General features: G+C 44.6%; 2 protein-coding genes across 2 annotated transcripts in view; one reads left to right on the plus strand and one right to left on the minus strand.

The window, feature by feature from the left end:
* Nucleotides 1-25,158, minus strand: ATP6V1E2 (ATPase, H+ transporting, lysosomal 31kDa, V1 subunit E2). The gene is made up of 3 exons (XM_010838632.1): nucleotides 25,112-25,158; nucleotides 23,926-24,112; nucleotides 1-1,100 (listed from the first exon to the last, which is right to left on the minus strand). The coding sequence occupies exon 3, from the start codon at nucleotides 996-998 to the stop codon at nucleotides 318-320; it is 681 nt and encodes a 226-aa protein (XP_010836934.1). The 5' UTR covers nucleotides 999-1,100; nucleotides 23,926-24,112; nucleotides 25,112-25,158; the 3' UTR covers nucleotides 1-317.
* The window catches only part of RHOQ (ras homolog family member Q), a 40,951-nt gene continuing 40,675 nt past the window's right edge, over nucleotides 24,897-25,172 (plus strand). The window contains exon 1 of the mRNA XM_010838654.1: nucleotides 24,897-25,170. Within this exon, the coding sequence (XP_010836956.1) occupies nucleotides 24,897-25,170 (274 nt within the window). The remainder of the gene's footprint in view (nucleotides 25,171-25,172) is intronic.

Raw genomic sequence — 25,172 nt, forward strand, 5'->3', positions numbered from 1 at the left:
CAGACGCATACATCAAGATTACCATTCACATCTCAGCTGAAAGATGAGCTAACGAGCAGATGTCTCTATTTCTTTCAGCCCAGACTGTAGAATTGACCAGGAGCTCTAGAATGTATAGATAAAATGGAATTAGATTTATAAGCATTAAGTCAGGCTTTATTCCAAAGTATAATGCCTTTAGCTAGTCAGAGAGTATTTCATAAAGATAGACTAATCCCAGGGCAAAACAGAGGAGGAGATATTACCAGTTTGCTTTGCCCTAATAGGTTATGCTTTTACGGCTTAGAAGTTCAACAGGAGCTTCACTTTCCAGAGGCTTATACAAAAAACTTCCTGTTGGCATTGGCTCCAAACAAGGCCTTTCGTATTTCTGGCATCTTTTGCTGGGATAAGAGATCCAGGCGACTTTCCAGAGTATTAGAAACCATTATTCTCTGATCACTACTGTAGACCTCCACACCTCCAGTTGTGTCTGTAGCCAGTTGCACCTCTTTGTCAACTTGAACTTCCACACATCTGTGGGAGACTGCGGTGTACTGGGGGATGGCTCTTTGCACTGCAGCCTCCACCAGGAAGTGGTCCTGTGGCCTGCAGCGTACAATCACCACAGGCTCCAGCAGTCGGAGCAGACCCTGGAGCACTAGTTTATCCAGCAGCCCCTGGTAAAATTCTGGGTCTGTCACAATCCGGCTGAGTCTCAGCTTTGCATCATTCAGCAACTCTGAGATGAGGTCGTTTCGGGCTCTCAGGACTTTCAGCCTTGCCTGATTCCTCAAGGTAGACATCTGGATTTTCTTCTGCTGCTCTATCTGCTTCTCTTTCTTCTCATAATACTCCATGATCTTCAGTCGCTGGGTTTGCACAAGGCGTCCTTTCTCAATGTTGAACTCTTCCTCAGCCTTGGCATCTATTTCTTCTGCCTTCTCATTGGCTTCCTGCTCAATGAAAGCCATCATGTGCTTAATCTGCTTTTGCACGTCGACATCACTCAGGGCCATGGCTGCTCCTGGAAAGGGAGGTAGAGGAAGAACTGGTGGACCTCTGGTTCCTCTGACTTAGGGCAGAATTTCAGGTGTGTTTCTGGAGCTCCACTTTCTGAGCTGTGGAGTGTATGAGGGGAGGAAGGATAGAGTTAGGGTCCAAAGGGAAGGATCACAGAGACCATTTATTCATGACTCATGTCACAGATGAGGAAACTGAAGCCCAGAGAGGGAAAGCAACTTGTCCAAGGTCATACCCTAGTAGAATCAGACTCAAACTTGGGTTCCCAGAGTTCCATTTTTACTACACTCATCACCTTTTTGTCATCAAATAATATGAGACAATCAAGACAAAAGATTTCCAGCCAGCAATGGCTCAATCATAGATAACAAGTGGAGAGAATGGAAAGGTCAAATTAATACAAAAATGGAAAGTGTAGGCACATTTCAGGTTGGAGAGGGCTGAGGGAGTCATAAGAAACTTGTGGTTAAACAGGATTCAATCCAGGAAGGTTGCCTAGAAAAAGAAAGGTCTTTAGTGCCTCAAATGATACAAAGAGACACAATACTCATGGACAGATAGTGGCACCCTGGAGAGAACTGGAGGTGGGAGAGGTTGACGCTAATCCTTTAACTAGAAGTGGTTTCCAAACCTAGATGTACGTATAAATCACCTGTGGGCCTTTCAGGAATACAGCTTTCTAGGCCCCACTCCAGAATACTGAATTAGAAGCTCTGCCAGTAGGGTCTGCGTGGGAATCCATATCTTTAAGTCTCTCTGGGCCCTCCTACACTGTTGGTGGGACTGTAAATTGGTGCAGTCACTATGGAGAACAGTATGAAGGTTCTTCCAAAAACTAGAGTTGCCAGATGATCCAGCAATCCCACTCCTGGGCACACATCCAGACAAAACTATAATGTGAAAAGATACCTGCACCTCTAAGTTCATTTCAGCATTATTCACAAAAGCCAAGACACGGAAACAATCTAAATGTCCAAGAACAGATGCATGGAAAAAAGATGTGGTATATATATATTCACACACACATATATACAATGGAATCTTAGTCATAAAAAAGAATGAAATAATGCCATCTGCAGCTATATGGATGGACTTAGAGATTATCATGCTAAGCAAAGTAAGTCAGAAAGAGAAAGACATATATATATAACTTATCTGTGGAATCTAAAATATGACACAAACGAACTTATCTACAAAAAAGAAACAAACTCACAGACATAGAGAACAGACTTGTGGCTGCTAAGGGGGATGGGATGCAGGGGAGGGCTGGACTGGGAGTGTGGGACTAGCAGATGCAAACTATTATATATAGCATGGTTAAACAGCAAGGTCCTATGGTATAGCATAGGTAACTATATTCAATATTCTGTAATAAACCATAATGGAAAAGAAACAAAAAAAGACTCTCTGGGATACTTAATGAGCCCAGGCAAATGATATAGGAAATTTTAAAAATGACATATGAAAAAATAAGACTAGCAATAAAGAGTCAGAAAATATTAAAAAGAACCTAACAGAAAATTTGAAGCTAAAGAATATAATAGCTGAATTGAAAAATTCACTAGAGGTGTTCAACAACAGACTTGATTATGGAGAAGAAATAATCAGCAAACTCAAAGATAGGCCATTTGAAAGTATCCATTATTGGAGAAGCAAAATTTTTTTTAAGTGCAGAAAGTCTAGGGACATATGGAACACCATCAAATGGATTAATATATGCACTATGGAAGTCCCAGAAGGTGAGGAGAAAGAAAGAAAGGAGCAGAAAGCTTATTTGAAGAAATAATGACTCCAAACTCCTCAAATCTGAGGAAGGCAATGGACATCCAGATTCACAAGCAAAACTGAAAAACCAACCAAATCATGTCTCTAAAACAAATCGGTGAAACATGGGGACAGCAGGAGAGGGACAAAAAATGCTGGAAGACAGAAAACAATGAACAAACCGGCAATAGCACATCTTTCTTTTACAAGTAATTATTTAAAATGTAAATGGATTAAACTCCATAATCAAAAGCTATAGAGTGGCTAAATGAAATTAAAAACAAAACAAGATCCAATCCTACGCTGTCTCCAAGAGACTCACTTTAAGAACACACATAGGCTGTGAAACACATATTCTTTTTACTTTCAAGTGAAAAGACAGAAAAAGACAGTCTGTGCAAATGGTAACCAAAAGAGAGCAGGAATGGCTGTACTTAAGTTATATAAAATATACTTCATGTAAAAAACTGTCCTAAGATTAAAAGAAAGACATTTTATAAAAATAAAGGTCAATTCAACAAGAAGATATAATAACTATAAATAGATACGTACCCAACATCAGACTACTATGAAGTAAACATTGACAGGACTGAAGAGTAATAGACAGGAACACAATAACAGTAAGAGTTCAACATCCAGAGAGAAGATCAATAAGGAAACAGAGGACTGTAACAATGATATAGATCAAACAGACCTAACAGACATAGCAAAATATTCCATGAACAGCGGCAAAATACACATTTTTCTCAAGTACAATTTTAACATTCTCCAGCATAGATTACATGTTAGGTCACAAACCAAGTCTTAACAAACTGAAAAAGACTGAAATCATACCAAGCATCTTTTCTGACCACAATGCAATGAAACTAGAAATCAGTAGCAGAAGGAAAAATGGAAATTTCACAAGTATGTGGAAATTAAAATGCTCTTGAACAACCAGTAGCTCAAAGAAGACATCAAAAGGGAAATTAAAAAATATCTTGAGACAAACAAAAATGAAATACAACATACCAAAACTTGGGACGTAGCAAAAGCAGTGTTGAGAAAGAAGTTTATAGTGTTAAAAGCCTACAAGTAAAAAGAAGAAAGGACTGCCCTAGTGGTCCAATGATTAAGAAACTGCCTGTCAATGCAGGAGACACAGATTTATCCCTGGTTCAGGAAGATTCCACATGCCTCATGATGACTTAAGCCGGTGCATGACAAGTACTGAAGTCTGCACTCTCTAGAGCCTGTGCTCCACGGACCAGAGAAGCCAACACAATGAGAAGCCCGCACACGGCAACCAGAGGAAGCCTGCTCACAGCAACAAAGACCCAGCACAGCCAAAAATACATATTTTTTTAAAAAAAGAAGAAAATTTTCAAATAAGCAGCCTAATTTTATACCTTTAAGGAACTAGGAAAACAAAAACTAAGCCCAAAATTAGCAGAAGGAAATAATAAAAATTAGGGCAAAAATAAATGAAATAGAAAAATGGAGGGGGGGGAATCAATAAAACTAAGAGCTTTTGAAATGATAAAACTGACAACCTTTAATTAGACTAAGAAAAAAACAGAAGACTCAAATAAAATAAAAAATGAAAGAGGAGACATTACTAACAGTGCCACAGAAATAAAAAGGATTATAAGAGATTACTATGAACAGCCATATGCCAACAAATTGGAAAACCTAAAAGAAATGGATAAATTCCAAGATACATACAACCTACCGAGACTAAATATAAATAGAAAATCTGAACATAGCTATAACAAGTAAGGAGATTGAATCAGTAATCAAAACCTCCCAGTGAAAAAATCCCAGGACCAGGTAACTTCAAAGGAGAACCCTACCAAAAAAAAAAAATTAAAAAATCAATGTCAACTCCTTGCAAACTCTTCCGAAAAATGGAAGAGGAGGGAGCACCTCCAAATTCACTTTAAGAGGTCAGCATTTTTTCTTGGGCTCCAAAATCACTGCAGACAGTGACTGCAACCATGAAATTTAAAGATGCTTGCTCCTTGGAAGAAAAGCTATGACAAACCTAGACAGTATATTAAAAAGCACTTTGCCAACAAAGGTCCATATAGTCAAAGCTATGGTTTTTCCAGTAGTCATGTATGGATGTGAGAGCTGGACCATAAAGAAAGCTGAGCACCAAAGAATTGATGCTTTTGAACTGTGGTGTTGGAGAAGACTCTTGAGAGTCCCTTGGACCGCAAAGAGATCAAACCAGTCAATCCTAAAGGAAATCAACCATGAATATTCATTGGAAGGACTGATACTGAAGCTGAAGCTCCAATATTTTGGCCACCTGATGAGAAGAACTAACTCACTGAAAAATACCCTGAAGGTGGGAAAGATTGAAGGCAGGAGGAGAAGGGGATGACAGAGGATGAGATGGTTGGATGGCATCCTTGACTCAAGGAACATGAGTTTGAGCAAGCTTGGGGAGATGGTGAAAGACAGAGAAGCCTGGTGTGCTGCAGTCCATGGGGTCACAAATTGTTGGACATGACTGAGCAACTGAACGACAATAATTACCCTGATAACAAAGCCAAAGACACTAAAGAAAACTGCAGCCCAATATCCTTGATGAACACAGATGTAAAAATCCTCAACAAAATATTAGCAAACTAAATTCAAGAGCATGTTAGAAGAATTATACACCATGACCAAGAGGGATTTATCCCTAGAATGCAAGGATGGTTCAACATATAAAAATCAATGATCATACAATTGATCATTCAACATGCAAAAATCAATCAGTGCAATATACCACATTAATAGAATGAAAGATAAAATCACATGATCATTTCAGATGAAGAAAAGGCATTTGAGAAAGTTAGACACCCTTTCATGATAAAAAAACAACCAACAAAGTAGGAATAGAATGAAATTACCTCAATATAATGCAGGTCATATATGAAAAGTGCACAGCTAACATCATCCACCTGGCTTCCCAGGTGGCGCTAGAGGTAAAGAACCTGCCTGTAATGCAGGAGACATAAGGACATGAGTTCAATCCCTGGGTCGGGAAAATCCCCTGGAGAAGGAAATGGCAACCCACTCCAATATTCTTGCCTGGAGAAACCCATGGACAGAGAAGCCTGGAGGGCTATGGTTCATGGAGTCGCAAAGAGTCGGACACGACTGAATCGACTTAGCACACAGCATCATTCATACTCAACAGTGAAAAAATGAAAGCTATTTTTCTAACATCAGGAATAAGGCAAGGATGCCCACTCTTGCCACTTTTATTCAACATAGAATTGGAAGTCCTAGTCACAGCAATTAGACAAGAGAAAGACATCAAAATTGGAAACATACAAGATCAACATACAAAAATCAATTATTTCTGTAATATTAAAATGAATAATCTAAAAAGAAAATTAAGAAAACAATTCCAATTATAATATCATCAAAAAGAACAAAATACTGTGACTAAATTTAACCAAGGAAGCTAAATACTTGAACACTAAAAACTACAAATTACTGTTGGAAGAATTTAATGACACAAATAAATGGAAAGATAACCTATGTTGATTAGAAGACTTAATACTGTTCATACTACTCAAATCGATCTACAAATTCAATACAATCTCTATCAAATGCCCAATGGCATTTTTTTTAAGAAATAGAAAAAACAACCCTAAAATTAAAATGAAACCACAAGGAATCCTTCACAGCAAAACAGTCTTGAAAGAGAACAAAGCTGGAGGCGTCACACTCCTAACTTCAAAACATATTACAAACCTATAGTAATTGAAACAGTATAGTACTAGTAGAGAGACCAATATAACAGGATACAGATCCTAGAAATAAACCCACACAAACACAATAAAATGATCTTCAACAAGGGTGCCATGAATACGCAATGGGGAAAGGACAATCTCTTTAACAAATGGTACTGCTGCTGCTGCTGAGTCATGTCAGTCGTGTCTGACTCTGTGGGACCCCACAGATGGCAGCCCACCAGGCTCCTCCGTCCCTGGGATTCTCCAGGCAAGAACACTGGAGTGGGTTGCCATTTCCTTCTCCAATGCATGAAAGTGGAAAGTGAAAGGGAAGTCGCTCAGTCGTGTCCGACTCTTAGCGACCCCATGGACTATAGCCTACCAGGCTCCTCTGTCCATGGGAGTTTCCAGGCAAGAGTACTGGAGTGGGTCGCCAGTGCCTTCTCTGAACAAATGGTACCAGGAAAACTAAATATCCTCAGGCAAAAGAATTAAATTGGACCCTTATCTTACACAGAAATCAACTCAAAATGGATTAAAGAATCCCATATAATCCAACAATTTCACCTCTGGAGATTTACCCAAAAGAATTGAAAACAGGATCTCAAAAGAGATATTTGCATTCTCATGTTCACTGAAGATTTACTCACAATAACCAAGAGGTAGAAGCAACTTAAATGTCTATTTATGATTGAATGGATAAAGGAAATGTTGTATATACATTCAATGAAATATAATTTTGCCTTAATATGACAAGGAAATTCTGTCATATGCTATATCATAGATGAACCTTGAGGACATTATTATGCAATGTGAAACAAGTCAGTCACAGGAAAAATACTACATGATTACACTTAAATGAGGCATCTTAAGAATCAAATTCATAGAAGCAGAAAGTATAATGATGGTTTCCAGGGGCTAAATGGTGGGGAATTAGGAAGTTGCTGTTTAATGGGTATAGAGTTTCAATCATGCAAGATGAAAAAGTCCTAGAAATTGGCTATACAACAATGCGTATATAGCTAGTACTGTACACTTAAATTTTTTGTTAAGAGGGTAGACTGTATGTTACCTGTTTTTTTTAATTGGAAAAAAAAAAAAAATGCTGTCCCCGAAAGATGTACCACTCACCAAAGCTTGTCGGAAAAACATACCCATGTTCATGACAAAGACCAAGACTTTGGGTTCAACTTTGCAAACTGTCATCGGAAGTTAAAAAGAAAATAATTTAGCCCATCCATTCTCCATTATTTTAGGATGTAATTTTTCTTAAACTGCGCTTTTGTAAGTAAACAGCAAAACATTCTCTGTTCCTAAATAAGACAAGTCCATTAAATTTTTTTTTAAGGCTCTCTGGGTAACCCTGCTGATCACCAGCTTTGAGAGCCACTGTAAATGAAAGACAGAGAGTGGGAGATGCAGGAAGTTGCAGGTTAAGTGTATAGAGAAAAAAATGTACCAGACAAATCCTTACCAGCCCCCCTGCCAAGGGCCAGCCTTTGCTCTGGTGCCGGAGTCTGCAGGCAGAATGTGGAACTTGGAACACCTACTGGAACCTGGCACTGTTGCCTCCTTCTTTCTGCAGACGACCCTCTCAGTCTGACCTGGCAGCTCGAATTGAAAGAGCCAGGCTGTCACTGGGGAAGGCGAGCCAAGCCCGCCAAAAGGAGGCCAAGAGGAATTTCCTTGGCACACAGGCCTGGGCTGGGGGATGTGCTTGCACACCCAGAATCTCAATTAAGTTGGCACACGGTGGGCTTCAACTCTGGGGTGGGCCCACCTTAACCAAACCATCAGAGACAGATGCGTGTGTGAACCCAGGCAGCCAGTTTCTTAATTTACTAATGAAAGATACAGCCGTCAAGCTGGCAGGTCATGGCCCTCTTTCTCTGTATGTGAGTCACATGGGAAGCCAAATGCAAAAGTTGTCTAGTGAGAAACCAGGGCAAACAAAATGTGCCAGATGGTCTCTAAGAATGGCACGCTGGCCACAGGTGCTGGCATGCTCTGGTCCATAAGCGAGGACATCCTCTCCAAGTCCAGACAGGGCTCAAAGGGGGCATCACTGGCTTCCACAGTGTAAGTAATCTTCTGGAGCAAGATTGCTGGAATTGAGATCCTAGTTCAGCACTTAACATTTGTATGACTTTGGGGAATCAGCTCATGCCTTGAAGGCTCAGTTTCCTCATCTGTACAGTGGAAATAATAATAGCATGCACATCATAGGATTATTGTGAGGCTTAAATGAAAGAAGTGAGTGTTCAGCATAATGCTAAGCACACAGTTAATCATCATGCTTGGCAGTTCCCGTCATCATCAGCGTCACTACTAGACTGCTACTGCTTTATACCTAGCTCTTCTCCTCTGCTTTAAGCATCATCATCGTCCCTCTGTATATGTACAGAGACTGCTTTGATTTCCATTCTCAAAAGTAAGTAGAAACACGTCCTAGTCTTGCTTCCTTGTATTCAACTTAGTAACCCTGCAAGAAGCTTGAGAACCTCCCAGCGCTTCACGGCATATTCACCCATGATCTCAGGTGGCCAGCCATATCCTTGGTGATGGGAGGTGAAGTCCTGGAATTTCAGGGCTCTTGGGCTGTGGGGGTGAGGTGGAGTCATCTCACAGCCTGTAACAGTCCCTGAAACTGCAGTCCTGAGTTCTCATACCTCCTCTGGGACTCCCACTTCTAATCAGTCTCTCGGTGCTGGGACTTGAAAGCAGCTGCACGGTGGGGCAGGGCTAGAAGTCAGGGATTGAGCAAGTGTCTCCGCAGGAACGCAGCTGCCCGTATAATGCATCTGGCTGATGTAACTTCCAGTCTGTCTGGGATGGGGATTATGAACTCACATGAGCCTGTGGCTCAAACAAAACAATGAAAAGGAGCTAAGAAATATGAAACATACGTGTCTGCTCTTGCACGAGGGCACAGGACTCTCCCGTCCCACGAGGCAGACTTGCACTGTAAGTGGCATCTGTCCTGCCCGTACTTGGTAGGGGACAGCACACAAAGCTCTCAAGATGGTCTTACTCCCATAAACTATTCAATACCAAGGTCTCTTCACTGCCCCCCAGACACAGCAGGCTCAGCCCTACCTAACTCACATAGCTTGTGATCACACAGTTCCCTCAGCTAAACAGCCTTCCTCTGCTTCTCTCCACTTAACTAAATCACATCTACATCTTCGGCCCAATGTGAGTCCCACTACCTCCTTGACCTCTGGACTCCTCCTCAAAATGACAGCATGGCCTATTTTCCAGATATAATTCACAGTCTTTTGATGCTCCAGTTACCTTGCTTCCTCCAGGAAATTCCTTGAGGACAAAAATCTCCTTCTCTAGCAGGGGTTGGATGCAGACTCGTTAAACATGAATTGATTGGATTAAAGGCTTGAGGCTGGGGTGGGGGGAGTACTTTTTTTTTTTTATCGTGAATTATAACACACATTCAGAAAAGTATACAGCTTAATGAATTATTATGAGGCAAACATGCAGTAACCAGCACCCAGGTCAAGCACAAGGACATTACCAGCACCCCCAGAAACCCCTCCTTATGACCTTGGGGAAGAAGACATTTCAAAGCTGATGATTTTATATTCATAGGCATAAGAGGTGTCCTTAGAGGAAGTGTGGGCTTGGAAATCTCTCTTCGCCAGTCCTCACCTACAGGAGCCTGTGTGCACCTTGGAGAATCCTCGTCACCACGAGAGGGAGGAGGGGAAGCAGGCATGCTTGGGGGGCCAAATGTGTCTGTCAGCCTGGAACCCTGTCCAGACCCTGATGCTACTGTTCCTCATTCCAGCTGGGATTTGTAAGTCTGAGAGGTCATGTGTCCAGGTCTGGGCTCCCTGGTTTAAGGACAAACAGCACCAAACCGGGGCCTCCAGACACTTAGAGATGACAGAGTGAGCAAGGGAAGGGTGCCCGGGGCAACTTGCAGGGCCCAGGAAGTGGGTGAGGAAATTCAGAAAAATAAGGACTCCTCTGGGGGGTTTAAAATACTTAATATGTGGAAAGGGGGGGGGTCCCCTTTTCTGTCTTTGGACAAATATTTGCTGAACATCTACTACATGCCAGGCACCATGTAGGCACTAGAGATAGAGAACAAGCAAACACCAGCCCTGCCTCCCAAGCCCACGATGTCATAGGAGGGACCAACAGGTCAACAGGAAGTCACACTACAGGGTGGCCTGTTAGCAATCAGCAGCTCCAAGACAGCTAGGTGAGGACTTCGCTGGTGGTCCACCGCCTAAGACGCCAAGCTCCCAGTGCAGGGGGCCAGGGTTCGATCCCAGATCAGGGAACTAGGTCCCATACACTGCAGTTAAAGATCCCACATGCCACAACTAAGACCTGACATGGCCAAATAAATATATAGTAAAAAAAAGAAAAAGGCTAAGCAAATGAAGGGATCCAATGCCTAAATCCCTCCCTCCCAAGTTCACCATGGGCTCTTTTATAATGAATTGTTCTGCAACCATTAAGCTATGTAGCGGGTGGTTTGAAACACACCATTAGTGACAACAAATGCTTTAGATGCAGGTCACTTTCCTGGTAGCTCAACTGATAAAGAATCCACTTGCCACATAAGAGACCCAGGTTCTATCCCTGGGTCGGGAAGATCCCCTGGAGAAGGAAATGGCAACCCATTCCAGTATTCTTGCCTGGAGAACTTCATGGACAGAGGAGCCTGGTGGGCTACAGTCCACGGGGTCTCAAGAGTCAGACACGACTTAGTGACTAAACCATCACCACCACTTGGAAAAGGTAGCAAGTTGGTATATTCATGAAGGAGGGTTTTCCAAATAGATAAGAATCAATCAAGTTGTTAGGGATACCTGACTCGAAGCAATGCGTTGGGGTTTCCAGAAGGACTCTGGCTCAGAAACGTGGAAGGGTACCTGGACCCAACATAGGAAGGAATAAGAGCAAGCCAAGGACACAGGCTGTGACTGCAGACTGCAGTAGAAGGAGTGGTCCTCTGGGTAAAGGGTCAACCTCGGAGGGAGAGGCACGGATGGGGATTGAAGGACAGACACTTGAGAAGCAGGAAGAGAAAGTGAGAGTCTTTTGACAGGGAGAACGCTGTGGGCAGAGGCACTGTGCTGGGAATGTGTAGGAGGTCTGAGTGCAGAGAACAGATTGGATCAGCAGCAGCAGACAGGCCTCCAGTGGCAGTGGGAGTGAGCGATGTCTAGAAAGTCGGAGCTCAGTTGGGGAAGATTTGAAATGTCAGACTGAGGGCTGGGACATGAGGCTAAGGAGACCCATGAAAGGTTTTGAGTAGGGATGTGACTTGGCCAAACCCGGGTTTAGAAAAATTAGCCTGGTGGTGGTGAAAGCTGGAGAGTCTGGCTTTAAGTAAATGACAGGTCGAGACTGCATGGATGCTTGGACAAGAACATGAGAACAGAGGTGGAAGGAGATGTGGTACCAGAGCTGGCAGGTTTGAAGACTCAGGGTCTGGCCCTGGCAGCACCTGCCGAAGCTCCACCCACAGGGTTGAGCTGCTCAGCTCAGTGTGAAGATACGGGAAAGCAGGTGTGAGGCACACTGCTCCTTCCAGAGCCAGCTGGGGATAGAGAAAGCTACAGCCAGAGAGTTCATTTGGTGAGGAATTAAAAGACCCGTCCCCCCAGAGAGGAAATCAGAAGTGTCCACAAAGCTTTATCTCTGCTTCAGTTGCTGATAACTAAGGGGACACATACAGTTTTAATCTAAGAACTCCATCCCAGTGGCAAAGCAGGCTGTGATTGGGACTGGAGAAAGCTAATGCCCACAAGAGGCAGGCAGGTAATATAAAGTAGAGAATCAGGTAGGGTCAGAGACATTTCTTCCCCAAATAATGTACATTAAGAATTTACAACTTAGTTTCTCCTTTTCACACATCTGCAGGAAGGTTACTTCAAAGGAGTCCAGTTCTCCCAGAGAGCAATGTGCTACAAGCTGCATGGCTAAAGGTTTGCAGTGGTGGCTCCCCACACCTCCAAAACGAAACCCCTCCGTTTCATCGCTGCCTAAAGGGCTCAGCCTTCTGAGTCTCCTGGGAATGGGGACGTGGGGGCACAAGTTCTCATATTTTAGGGAAGCTGGAAATCCCATTTGAAAAGTAAAATCCTTTTATCTTTTTTTTTTGTCTTATTGTGGTAAAATACACATAACAAATTTTTGTCATTTTAACCACTAAGTAATGTTCTGCTGCTGCTGCTAAGTCGCTTCAGTCATGTCCGACTCTGTGCGACCCCATAGACGGCAGCCCACCAGGCTCCCCCGTCCCTGGGATTCTCCAGGCAAGAACACTGGAGTGGGTTGCCATTTCCTTCTCCAATGCATGAAAGTGAAAAGTGAAAGTGAAGTCGCTCAGTCGTATCCGACTCTTAGCGACCCCATGGACTGCAGCCTACCAGGCTCCTCCATCCATGGGATTTTCCAGGCAAGAGTACTGGAGTGGGGTGCCATTGCCTTCTCCGAAGTAATGTTCAGTGGCATTAAATACATTCACATTGTCGTGTGACAGACATCACCAATCATCTCCAGAATGCTGTACCCATCAAACACTAACTCCTCATTCCGTCTTCCCGCATTTCCTGGCAACCACTGCACTACTTTGGGTTTCTATGCATTTGACCACCCTCAGTTCAGTTCAGTTCAGTCGCTTAGGGATGTCTGACTCTTAGCAACCCCGTGGACTGCAGCACGCCAGGCTTCCCAGTCCATCACCAACTCCTGGAGCATGCTCAAACTCACATCCATCGAGTCGGTTATGCCATCCAACCATCTCATCCTCTGTCATCCCCTTCTCCTCCTGCCTTCAATATTTCCCAGCATCAGGATCTTTTCCAAGGAGTCAGTTCTTCACATCAGGTGGCCAAAGTATTGGAGTTTCAGCTTCAGCATCAGTCGTTCCAATGAATATTCAGGACTGATTTCCTTTAAGAATGACTGGTTTGATCTCCTTGCAGTCCAAAGGACTCTCAATAGTCTTCTCCAACATCACAGTTCAAAAGCATCAGTTCTCTGATGCTCATTTTTCTAGAGCTGACCACTCTTGAAACCTCTTGGGAGTGGAATCATTTGTCCTTTGTGACTGACTTATTTCACGTAGCAAATGTATTCAAGGTTTATCCATGTTGTAGCACTTGTCAGAATTTCCTTCCTTTATAAGGCTGAATAACATTCCATTGTATGTACCTATCACATTTTGCTCAGTCGTCAGTGGCATTTGGGTTGCTTCTACCTTTTTGCTATTATGAATAACATTCCTCTGAGTGTGGGTGTACAAATATCTGTTCCAGTTGTTGCCTTCAATTATTATAGGTATTTACCTAGAAAGGGAATTGCTGGATCACATGGCAATGCTCTACTTTTTGGAGGAAACTGTGCCATTTTCCACAGTGGCTCCACCATTTTATATTCCCACCAGCAATGCAACAAGGGTTTCAATTTCCCCATGTCTTCACCAATATTTGTTATTTTCTGTGTTTTTGATAAAAGCCTTCCTAATGGGTGTGAGGTGGTACTCATTATAGTTTTGATTTGCATTTTCCTAATGATTAGTGATGTTGAACATCTTTTCATGTGCTTATTGGGCATTTGTGTATTTTCTTTGGAGAAATGTCTATTCAGGCCCATTTTAAAAACCAGGTTGCTGTTGTCATTTAGTTGTAGGAGTTCTCATCACTTTGTGGTCCTGAGCACTCCAGCTGCCAGCCAGGTAGCCAGCCAGCCAGCAAACAAAGCTTCTAGATAGGGTTTTTCAAAGTGTGGGCTGTAAAACCAAAAGGAATAGAAAATCCAAAATTCATTACAGGTAGTGAGCTTAAGTGCTGTTTGTCAAATTTTTGTCATATATATGATGCATACGTACATACGTATTCTGGTGCACAATGAAAATGTATTTGTTAACTGTGATTTAACATACAAAACAGAAGAATTGATACTTTTGAACTGTGGTGCTGGAGAAGACTCTTGAGAGCCCCTTGGACTGCAAGGAGATCCAACCAGTCCATCCCAAAAGAGACCAGTCCTGGGTGTTCATTGGAAGGACTGATGCTGAGGCTGAAACTCCAATACTTTGGCCACCTCATGAGAAGAGTTGACTCATTGGAAAAGACCCTGATGCTCGGAGGGATTGGGGGCAGGAGGAAAAGGGGACGACAGAGGATGAGATGGCTGGATGGCATCACCAACTAGATCCACATGAGTTTGGGTGAACTCCGGGAGTTGGTGATGGACAGGGAGGCCTGGCATGCCAAAATTCATGGGGTTGCAAAGAGTCGGACATGACTGAGCGACTGAACTGAATATACAAAACATTTGAACAACAGTGACCTCCGGACTTTCCTGATGGTCTAGTGGTTAAAACTCTGTGCTCCCAATGCAGGGGACTTGGGTTTGATTCCTGGTCAGGGAACTAGATCCCACATACTGCAACTAAGACCCAGTGCAGCCCAATAAATAGTACTTTTAAAAACAAAGCGACAATGAAAAACTCTGACCTCAAGTTAATTGAATCCAACCTCCTTAGAAGGCAACCAGTGTTACTCAAGCAGACCCTGGAAATTCTCCCTCAATCGATCTATGGAAGTATTCATCCCCAAAACACATCTCTTCTAGGTGGGGATGGGGGTGGATGGAAGTGGTCTGAGATTCTGGCTACATGACGTATGAGGAGCATGGTCACTCAGGCATATCCAGCTTTTTGTGAGCCCACATACTGTAGCCTGCCAGGCTCCTCTGTCCATTGAATTTTCAGGCAAGAATGCTGGAGTGGGTTGCCATTTCTTCCTCCAGGGAATCTTTCCGACTCAGGGGTTGAACCTGCGTCTCCTGTGTCTTCCTGCATTGGCAGGCAGAGTCTTTATCTTTATGAGCCACCTGGGAAGCATGAGCAACTTACATGGCTAATATCTACTGAGCATGCCCCCAGGGGCTGGGCAGTCACAGGACATCATGGGATGGTAGCTGAGGGTAGGAACCAGGCTGCCCCTGAAGTAAGAGGCCTCTCTCTGCCCTGGATGCCCCCATGGGCCATAACTGGTGTCATGAGAAGTGCAATGGATGGAGCATCAGAGGTAAAGGGTTCAATCCTGATGTCACTCACAGGCTGGGTGATCTGGATAAGGGCTCACAATCTGTTCCAACTCCCTCTGGATAAAGACACAAAGCCTCATCTGTTTACAGAGAGGGTGTTACTGAGGAATTCTGTGAAAGCCAAATGCTGTGTTAAATGCTAGGTGAACCACAGGTGTCCTCATTCACAAAACACCACCCCAATCATCCTGCCCTTCCCAGAACCTCAAGCTGCCTTGAGGTAGGAGCAGGCCAGTAGTCATACCCCTCGAAAGCCCCCAGGCAAGTGGAGGGTGGGCTTGAGGTCATCCAGGAGCCCCAGGACACAAGCTTTTCTAAGGGAGCTGGCTGCCCAAGTCTCCAGCTGGTGGGCCACGGTCAGGGATAGCCTAGAAAGAGCAGATGCTCTGCTTGTTCAATGTTTGCTACCTGTTCCCAGTTCAGGGGATGCATTCAGATGCCAAATGCTTCTCTGCTGCTGCTGCTGCTAAGTCGCTTCAGTCGTGTCCAACTCTGTGCGACCCCATAGACGGCAGCCCACCAGGCTCCCCGTCCCTGGGATTCTCCAGGCAAGAACACTGGAGTGGGTTGCCATTTCCTTCTCCAATTCATGAAAGTGAAAAGTGAAAGTGAAGTCGCTCAGTCGTGTCCAACTCTAGCGACCCCATGGACTGCAGCCCACCAGGCTCCTCCGTCCATGGGATTTTCCAGGCAAAAGTACTGGAGTGGGTTGCCATTGCCTTCTCCAAATGCTCCTCTAGTATTGACTTAATGTTTGCTGCTATAGGTCCTGACTGGCTTCACCTCTGCTAAGAGACACAGCTCAAGCCCAGAAGCAGGGTAGCTACTGGCTTGCAAGGAAGAGAGTGTATCCACTCAACTGTGTCCCTCACGGTACACAGGGGCTTCCATATGACATAGTTGGGAAAAGCTCTTTCTGACCCCCTCTGTGCTCATCTTAACACTTTGCCCAGAGATCAAACCAATCAATCCTACAGGGAATCAATCCTGAATATTCACTGGAAGGACTGATGCTGATGCTGAAGCTGAAGCTCCAAGCCAGCTGATGCAAAGAGCTGACTCACTGGAAAAGAGCCTAATGCTAGGAAAGATTGAGGGCAGGAGGAGACGGAGGCAACAGAGGATGAGACGGTTGGATGGCATCAGTGACTCCATGAACATGAATTTAACCAAACTCTAGGAGATAGTGAAGGACAGGAAAGCCTGGTGTGCTGCAGTCCATGTGGTTGCAAAGTATCAGACACAACTTAGTAACTGAACAACAACAGAGTCCAGTACATAGCATTTAAGCATTATCTGTTGGACTCATAGATAAACGGATGGATAGTGAGGAAAGAGTCTTCTGTATAGACTGTCACAATCCTAGGGATCTGCAACTCTTTTTCAGATGGAGGAGAGAGGAATGTGAAGAGGTGCTGCAGTGGTTGCCCCAGGGAGACACCTCCTCCTGTTCCACCCACAAACTTGGAAAATAGAGCTCAATAAGAATTTAACTCCCTGTGGCGTTTCACTCTGTGCCTGCACATGAGTGGAAACAGTGACAGATTTTATTTTCCTGGGCTCCAAACTCACTGCAGACACATGACTGCAGCCATGAAATTAAAAGACGCTTGCTCCTTGGAAGGAAAGAGATGACAAACCTAGATAGTGTACTAAAAAGCAGAGATATCACTCGGCTGACAAAGGCCCATATAGTCAAAGCTATACTATTTCCAGTAGTCATGTGAGAGTTAGACCATAAAGAAGGCTGATTGCCGAAGAATTGACAGTTTCAAACTGTGGTGCTGGAGAAGACTCTTGAGAGTCCTCTGGACAACAAGGAGATCAAACCAGTCAATCCTAAAGGAAACCAACCCTGAATATTCATTGGAAGGACTGATGCTGAAGCTGAAGCTCCAATACTTTGGCCATCTGACGCAAAGAGCTGACTTGTTGGAAAAAGACCCTGATGCTGGGAAAGATTGAGGACAGGAGGAGAAGGGAGCAACAGAGGACGAAATCGTAGGATGGTATCACCGACTCAATGGACAAGAGTTTGGGCACACTCTGGGAGACAGTGAAGGACAGGGAAGCCTGGCATGCTGCAGTTCATGTGTTTGCAGAGTCGGACACCACTTAACAACTGAACAATGAGCAACTTAGCATAAGCAACGGACTCAAGAGAATACTCCCTCCTCTCTGGTACTCAGTCTTGAAAAGTCTCCTCAACTCAGCAAGACCACTAAGGTCAACTTTGGTTCAGTTGTGCACTGCGATTCAGAAAGTACTTCCAGCAGAAAGAGTAATAGAGTTTGCCTCATTTGTTCCTGTCTTTCAGAAATCACAGTCCTGAACTACATTCAATATCTGAAAACAGGGATTTAGGTATGGTAGAAGTTGGAATCTCTGCTCGCACTGCATGAGGCACATCGAATACAGCGATCCAGTCCTCCAATGTCTTCTCAGGAGGCTGGAGTTACGAGGAACAGAAGCTGGAAGTGGTTAACAGAACAGAAAAGGAAATTCTAAGGATTATGCGTGGCTCACAGGATAGTGGCAGGCTAGAGAAGCTGCTCAGGACTGTCTTTACAGGAACCACGCCCAACATACGCCTCAGGACCTGCTCTGATGAGAAAACCACTTCTGGTATTGTTGCTGCCAACAAATTCTAGACACTCAGTGTATACAGTGGTCACTTCTGCACCAGGAACTCAATTACACCACAACCAGCACCACCACCCACCCTATGTGCCACTTCCTGTATTCAGCACTGAGTTGTGGGCCAAGCACCAAAGCTGCGAGACTGCGCTCTGTATTTAACTGTAGTCACTCCAGCTCTTGAGTCTGACAAGGAAAGCAAGAGTCTGTAACAGCTTCCACAAGAGTAATCTTTTTCTTCCCACCAAGACTTACAAAGTGGAAGATTCCCCAAATTCAAAATGCGCATATAACACTCAGTGACCACAGGATCCACTATGGAAAAATAATCATCAACAAATCTTGGATGGTTTTCTGGCACTGTTAGAACTGAAGCCTGGAATAAAATCATTAATTTCATTTCTGGAAGATGGATCTATGATCTGGCCTCCTTTGAACCTTACAGGAGGTGGCCACTCCCAGATCATAGAAGTATTCTGTACCAGCAGCCTCTAAGAAGTGTCCTTTTCTATGATTCAGCAATAGTGGCAATGCCATCTGTTATAATGACTGGTCTCCTGACCTAGGCTGCAGCAAAAGATGGTTAGAAATGAAGATGGGAAAACATTATTAAGGGTGCTTGAGCTAAAATTCTCAGAGGCTGGGATTTACTTCTGAGTTTCTAGTATGTAACGAGCTGGAAAAAAGGAGATCTAGATGTGTTCTAGAAATATAACTAGAAATGAAATCAGTGAGCCCAATGTATTGGATTTTTTAAATCATCCTGATCATCAGAAACCACTGACCTTTAAGAAATTGCTGCAGTGTTTAAGCCATTAACATCTCAGCTAAAAAATAGTGTAATACATTACATCTGACCCCTAAGAGAAAAGGATGCAGATGGGAGGTTTTAGTGGTAGGAAGAAAAAAAGGAATAGGTATGGCACACAGTGTGATGCTACAAAGGTGGGCCAGGTGGAGTCTGGGAAGCAGGAGAGCCCTGGGGAGTGAAGAGGCTGCAGTCTGAAGACACTGGGCAAGTATGGAGGAAAGAAGCATAATTGAAGAGCAGAGGAGGGCCTTTCTTGGTGGTCCAGTGGCTAAGACTCTGGGCCTCCAACGCAGGGGGCTCAGGTTCAATCCCTGGTCAGGGAACTAGATCCCACATACTGCCAACTAAAGATCCTGAGGGCTGCAACAAAGATCAAAGATCCAGTGTGCTGCAACTAAGACCAAGTGCAGCCAAATAAGTAAAAGGGACCAGATAGAAGAATGATTACCATTTTACCTCCTTGCCGATAACTCTAAGAAGGAAGTTGGAAGGGGGAAAGGAGTAACTACTATCAGCCAAGAATCAGGGACACACACCAAGCTTGGATTCATGTAGTGACAAATCAACTGACTGACATTTAAAACAAATCACAGATTTGACTTGGATCCTTCTCACCTCCCTCTTCCCTTGAAATTTGCTTTTTCTTTATTTCTAGTATAGCTTGGGGAGACCTTGAATCTTGGACTGTTGGCAACAATCCAGGGGTAATAGGTATTGTTGGTTGCCTCCCAAGCATATATTACCCCCCATGCCTACTGTCCACTGTGCAGGAAACATAGAGTTTGAGGGGGAATAAAACTCTGGCCTTGGGGTGGGCCCTGACCGGCCTAATAAGGATAGTTCCAAGCCCCTGTCCCAGCAATGGTTTCCGGGACAGCCAGTAGCCCAGGCCTAAGGCAATGAGCATCTGACATTCTGCTGGCCACCGTGATGAACTCAGCTAATCTGAAGAGAGGAAGTCCAAGAACTTTGTGTATTAAGCGAATCAAGAGAAGCTCTCTCTCCTGCTGGGCAGTGTGGTATACGGGTGGTAAGGCCTGGACCTGGTGTAACCATTTTGTTTTCAAGAGAGAAAGCAACCTAAGTAGGACGCTGACCCAGAGAGAAGAGAAAAACTGAAAGAAGTGCAGGAAAAAAAATTGATTCAGGGTTTTGATCAAGCCATACTTGAAGCCTGAGCTACTTCTGGTTGTTTCAATCAAAGAAGTCCATACATTCCCTTTGCTGTTGAAACCATTTGGGCTGACTTTCCTATTCCTTGGAACCCAAAGCATCGTGACACCAAATGATCTATTGGAATCCAGTTGTTCATTTCTGGAGTAAATGTGAGGGGACACAAACAAAATGACAGAAAGCGAATACATTTTAGAAACTTAGTGACCTTCTGGAGTTCTACCCTCAGCTTGATTTAGGCAGTTGGTCACATGTTTAATCACCAAGAGGAGATTGGTAAATTTCGAAAAGTTAGGAAGAAACCTAAAGAAGTAAAGAGGATAAAACAGAGAAGATTTAAAAGGGAGAGAAGGGATATGTCAATGGAATCATAACATAGACACCTCAGAGTACCCCAGCCCTTCTCTGTGTTACCAAGCCCTGTGAACTTGGTCATCTAAACTTCCTGCTTCTTCTTCACTTTCACAGCCATGCCTGATCCAGACTTTCTTGACCTCTCTCCTCCTCACTTTCTCTGCCTTCACTCTGGTCCCTTCTAAATCCATGTTCTACACCACTCCCAGAGTGGTCATCTCAAAAGATAGCTCTAAACTTGTCATTTCCAACTGAACACTTTTAATGCCTCCTTCCTGTGGAACATGGGAAATAGTATGAGCTCAGACCAATTATTTTGAAAGCTAGCTCTGCCACTTAGCAGCTACATGACTTTGAGTAAATGTCTTAATTTCTCTGCACATCATCTATCTTGACTGCAGTGATAATACTATCATAGACAAGATTCCTTTACCAGTGACAGAAAACCAATCTACACCATCTAGGCAAAAAGGAAGGGAGGACTTATTAAGTGACCAACTGAAGCCCACTAGTATACAACAGAGTTTCAGGGATACCCAGAATCAGGAACTCATAAATATCCTGTGTCATCCCTGCCACTTTTAAGGGGGATGGGTGGAGAGCACCTCTCTCCATTTTTGTTTCTCTGTGCATTGTTGCTTCATTTCCTTGAGTTGACTATTTTGTAAATGTCTGAAACATGAAGCAGGAATGACTCACTGCCTTTAGGCTCTTATCTTCCAGTTAGTTAGTACCAGTTTTGAATCCCAAATTCAAACTTCTCAAGAAGGATTCTGGTCATCCCATCTGGTGTCAGGTGCCCAGGGCTAATCAATGGAGGTCAAGGACAGGATGTGTAAGGAGAGGGCATCTACCATTTAACCATATGATCAGAACCTCCCTGGTGGTCCAGGGGTTAAGGCTCCATGTTCCCAATGCAGGGAGCCTGGGTTTGATTGCATGCCACAACTAAAAGATCCTCTATGCTGCAACTAAGACCTGGAGCAGCCAAATAAATCAACAGGTAAATGTTTTTAAAAAGAAAAAGAAAATAAACCACACTATCACAGAAAGAACATGTAACACAAGCAAAGGGTGTTATTTTGGATAGAGAAGCCAGCAGGTATTCTCTATGAATTTTATCTTGCGTGGTTATTTTGGGGGTGTAATAGGATGACCTATGAAATGAGCAGCAAATACCCAGGACAGTGCCTGGGCACAGTACACAGTGACAGCACACAGCAAATCCTCCTTTCCTCCCTTCATCACATCCTTACTGCCAGAGCCACTGTTTACCTAGCTAGTGCCTTTGTCTGGATAGCAAGGAGATCAAACCAGTCGATCCTAAAGGAAATCAACCCTGAATATTCATTGGAAGGACTGATGCTGAAGCTGAAGCTCCAATACTTTGGCCACCTGATGCAAAGAAATAACTCATTGGATAAAGACCCTGAGCTGACTCACTGAAGGCAGGAGGAGAAGGGGATGACAGAGGATGAGATGGTTGGATGGCATCACTAACTCAATGGACATGAGTTTAGGCAAACTCTGGGAGACAGTGAAGGACAGGGAAGCCTGGCGTGCTGCAGTCCACAGGGTTGCAAAGAGCCTGACATGACTCAGTGAATAAACAACAATAACAAATTAAAAAGATGTCCCTCTGTGGGTGGATGCCACCCCACAGGCACAGGTCTGATAAGCAAAAGTGGCCTCTGTGATAAAAAAAAAGTGCCCCTTCTTCCCGTGTACACAGCCTGAGGCTAGGGTCATGGCTTTGCAGGTATCACGTGGGCCTTTCTGGGTATCCTATTTCTCCCTTTGCCTTTGTGCAGTGCACAGACTGCCCAGCCCAGGTTGGCCCCGCATGCCCTTAACGTGGCATCCAGAGGCCCATGGCCTGGTAGCACCACACAATTCTCAATTAAACACAAATCAGTTCTTTCACACCACTAATCCTGCATTCTGTCCACCCTACATGGCTCAGCATTCCCAAGAAGTTGCGTGCTGTTCCTTCTTTCTGTCTTTCCCAGGCATTCTTATCTTACTCCTATTAAACCCCAGGCCAATGACACCCTTCTGCACACCCAGAGCTAGGTACAAATAGCCTTCCTGCACTTCCCAAAGACTGTTCTTCATCCCCTACTACAGCACTGAACACATTATATAGTACTTATCTGTTGAGATCTGTTTCGTCCTTCTAGCTAACCTATTGGTGGGCTGACCTGGGCATCTGGGATAATACTCCCCTCTGCCTCCATATACAACTGGTGGAATCAACCCAGAGCTCGAAGTACTCCTGGCAGTCTGTTTTGGCTTTTCTATGGGCCAAAGGGATGAGGTCACCATCATCAATGAAGTCACCATTGCATGATTCATCTGACATCAGTTCCCCATTTGGAATGTCCTGATATTCCCAGAACTTCTCCCAAAGGATCCAGAACCTAGAGACCCTTCCATCTGTCAAGGTTTTGGAGCTAATCATCCAGCTCTCTGGATCCCCAGTAAATATCTGCCTTTCTGAAAAGCAGCAAAAGAACTGAGAGGCTGGAGTCTTGAATGGAGGAAGCCTCCATCCTCCCAGTCCTGGAACAGACCTCATTATCCCTCATAAAAGCCTCCCCCATGTCTCTAGCAACTGGCCCAAAGCCTTTACCAGGATCTTTCAGAGTACATTGTGAAGAGCTCTAGAGTTGTCAAAGGTGAGCCTTGATCACACCCTATGGACAAGCTCACATTTACAGATGAGAAACCTGAGGCCCTGAGGAGTGGCATGGTCAAGGTCACACTGCTAACTACGGTCAGTCAGTTCAGTTGCTCAGTCATGTCTGACTCATTGCAACCCCATGGACTGCAGCATGCCAGGCTTCCCTGTTCATCACCGACTCCTGGAAGCTTACTCAAACTCATGTCCATTGAGTCCAATCATCTCATCCTCTGCTGTCCCCTTCTCCTCCTGCCTTCAATCTTGCCCAGCATCAAGGTCTTTTCCAATGAGTCAGTTCTTCACATCAGGTGGCCAAAGTATTAGAGTTTCAGCTTCAGCATCAGTCATTCCAATGAATATTCAGGATTGATTTCCTTTAGGGTTGACTACTGTCAGAGCTGAAACCAAATGTCTTCTCTCGGCTGAGAGTATGCAGTAGCTCCTTAACCTGTCTCAATAGACTCCTTTCAGTATTCTAGTGGCAGCAAATGCTGCCTGAAGAAGTGGTCCTGCAGGCAAAGGAGGCAAGTCCTCCTTCCTTCCCCTCTAGAAGGAAGTGGCAGAGATTGGCCTTGAACTGAGATCTGACTTCAAGACACTGAACTGCCTTCCTTAACAGGGCGTTCAGTACATATAAAGTGTCTTTCAGATTGACTGCATAATCTAAAGCAGCTGGCAGTGTAAATACTCACACTCAAACACGATGGAGGCGTCTGGTGAGACATCCAGTGGGACTCCACAAGGAACTTCTGACAAGCCAGGATGTCTTTCAGGACAATGGAAATCAGATTTGGGATTTGAGGGTTGAGGCCTCGGAAGCATGGCATGAGTACATAACCAACTGAGCGTTTCCCACGGTGTGTTCCCAGAACCTGAATGCTGAAAAGAGGTGGAGACCTTTGGGATAACCACTTCACCTGTCTGCATCTCAATTTGTTTACCTATAATCTGAGAGAGATCTCAGGGAGACCGTATGGTTGACCTCTGCGGTGCCTCTCAACACAGCGTTTTCTGATCCTGTGAACTGATGACAGGAAGCGATTTATCTGGCGTCAGCAAGGGGAGGGAGGGTGTGGTGTCAACGTGGAGTGTATCATCCCCGCCTCCCCTGTCCTCCAAGGCCTAAACTTAGAAGCAGCACTTTTGGCCAGTGAACAGATGGGTGTTTCCAGGCTTCGTCCAGGCGGGAGGGCAGGGGTTGTCGCCTGGCTCACTGGCCATGTCTTTGAGCTCTGGGGTGTAACACTCCTCAGGGATCCCAACCTAACACCTTCGAGGGATACTGGGACTGTAAAGGGGCCTCAGAGAATGTCGCCTCTAGGGGGAGCACAGGTACACCCGCAGCATCCAGAGTCGCCCAATCTACCTTTTCTGGCAAGGAGGGCGGGGGGTGGAGAGTGCGTCAGTGGTTCAAGATGCTGTAACTCCCTTAGTCACCAGTTTCATAGCAAATGATGTGGACAGCATGGGTTGGGTTGGTAGAGGGGAAGGAAGGGAAACCAAGCCTCAATTCAGGAGTTCCTACTTTCCAGCTCAGGGACTACCGCCACCCCTCCTGTCACTCCCGTGCGCCCGAAAAAAAAAAATTTTTTTTTTTTCAAACTCTCTTGGCCTTTCTTCCTTCCCGATTTCTAGTTCTATTGTGCATTTAGAGGCTAATAGAATGGATCCTGCCTTCCGGGTGGAGTTTAAATATATACGAATAATTTTGCACGACTATTGCGTCATCATAAAAGTCGTCGTGGTCCCCCAAGAGGGCTCCACGTCTTCTCCCAGCTTCGGGGCCTTGGGACGCTTCTGGGCGCTGCGGGCACTTTCGCGAGGAGCCCTCGGCTCCGCCCGAGCGCGGGTTTCTCGGCCCCCCTCCCCCAGTCTCACCTTCCTCCCCGCTACGCTGCTCTTCGGCTCCTCCTCCACGCCCCCTCCCCGCAGCCCCCGC

This window comes from Bison bison, unplaced genomic scaffold (genome assembly GCF_000754665.1).
Source record: "Bison bison bison isolate TAMUID 2011002044 unplaced genomic scaffold, Bison_UMD1.0 scf7180017864101, whole genome shotgun sequence".
NCBI classification, from domain to species: domain Eukaryota; kingdom Metazoa; phylum Chordata; class Mammalia; order Artiodactyla; family Bovidae; genus Bison; species Bison bison.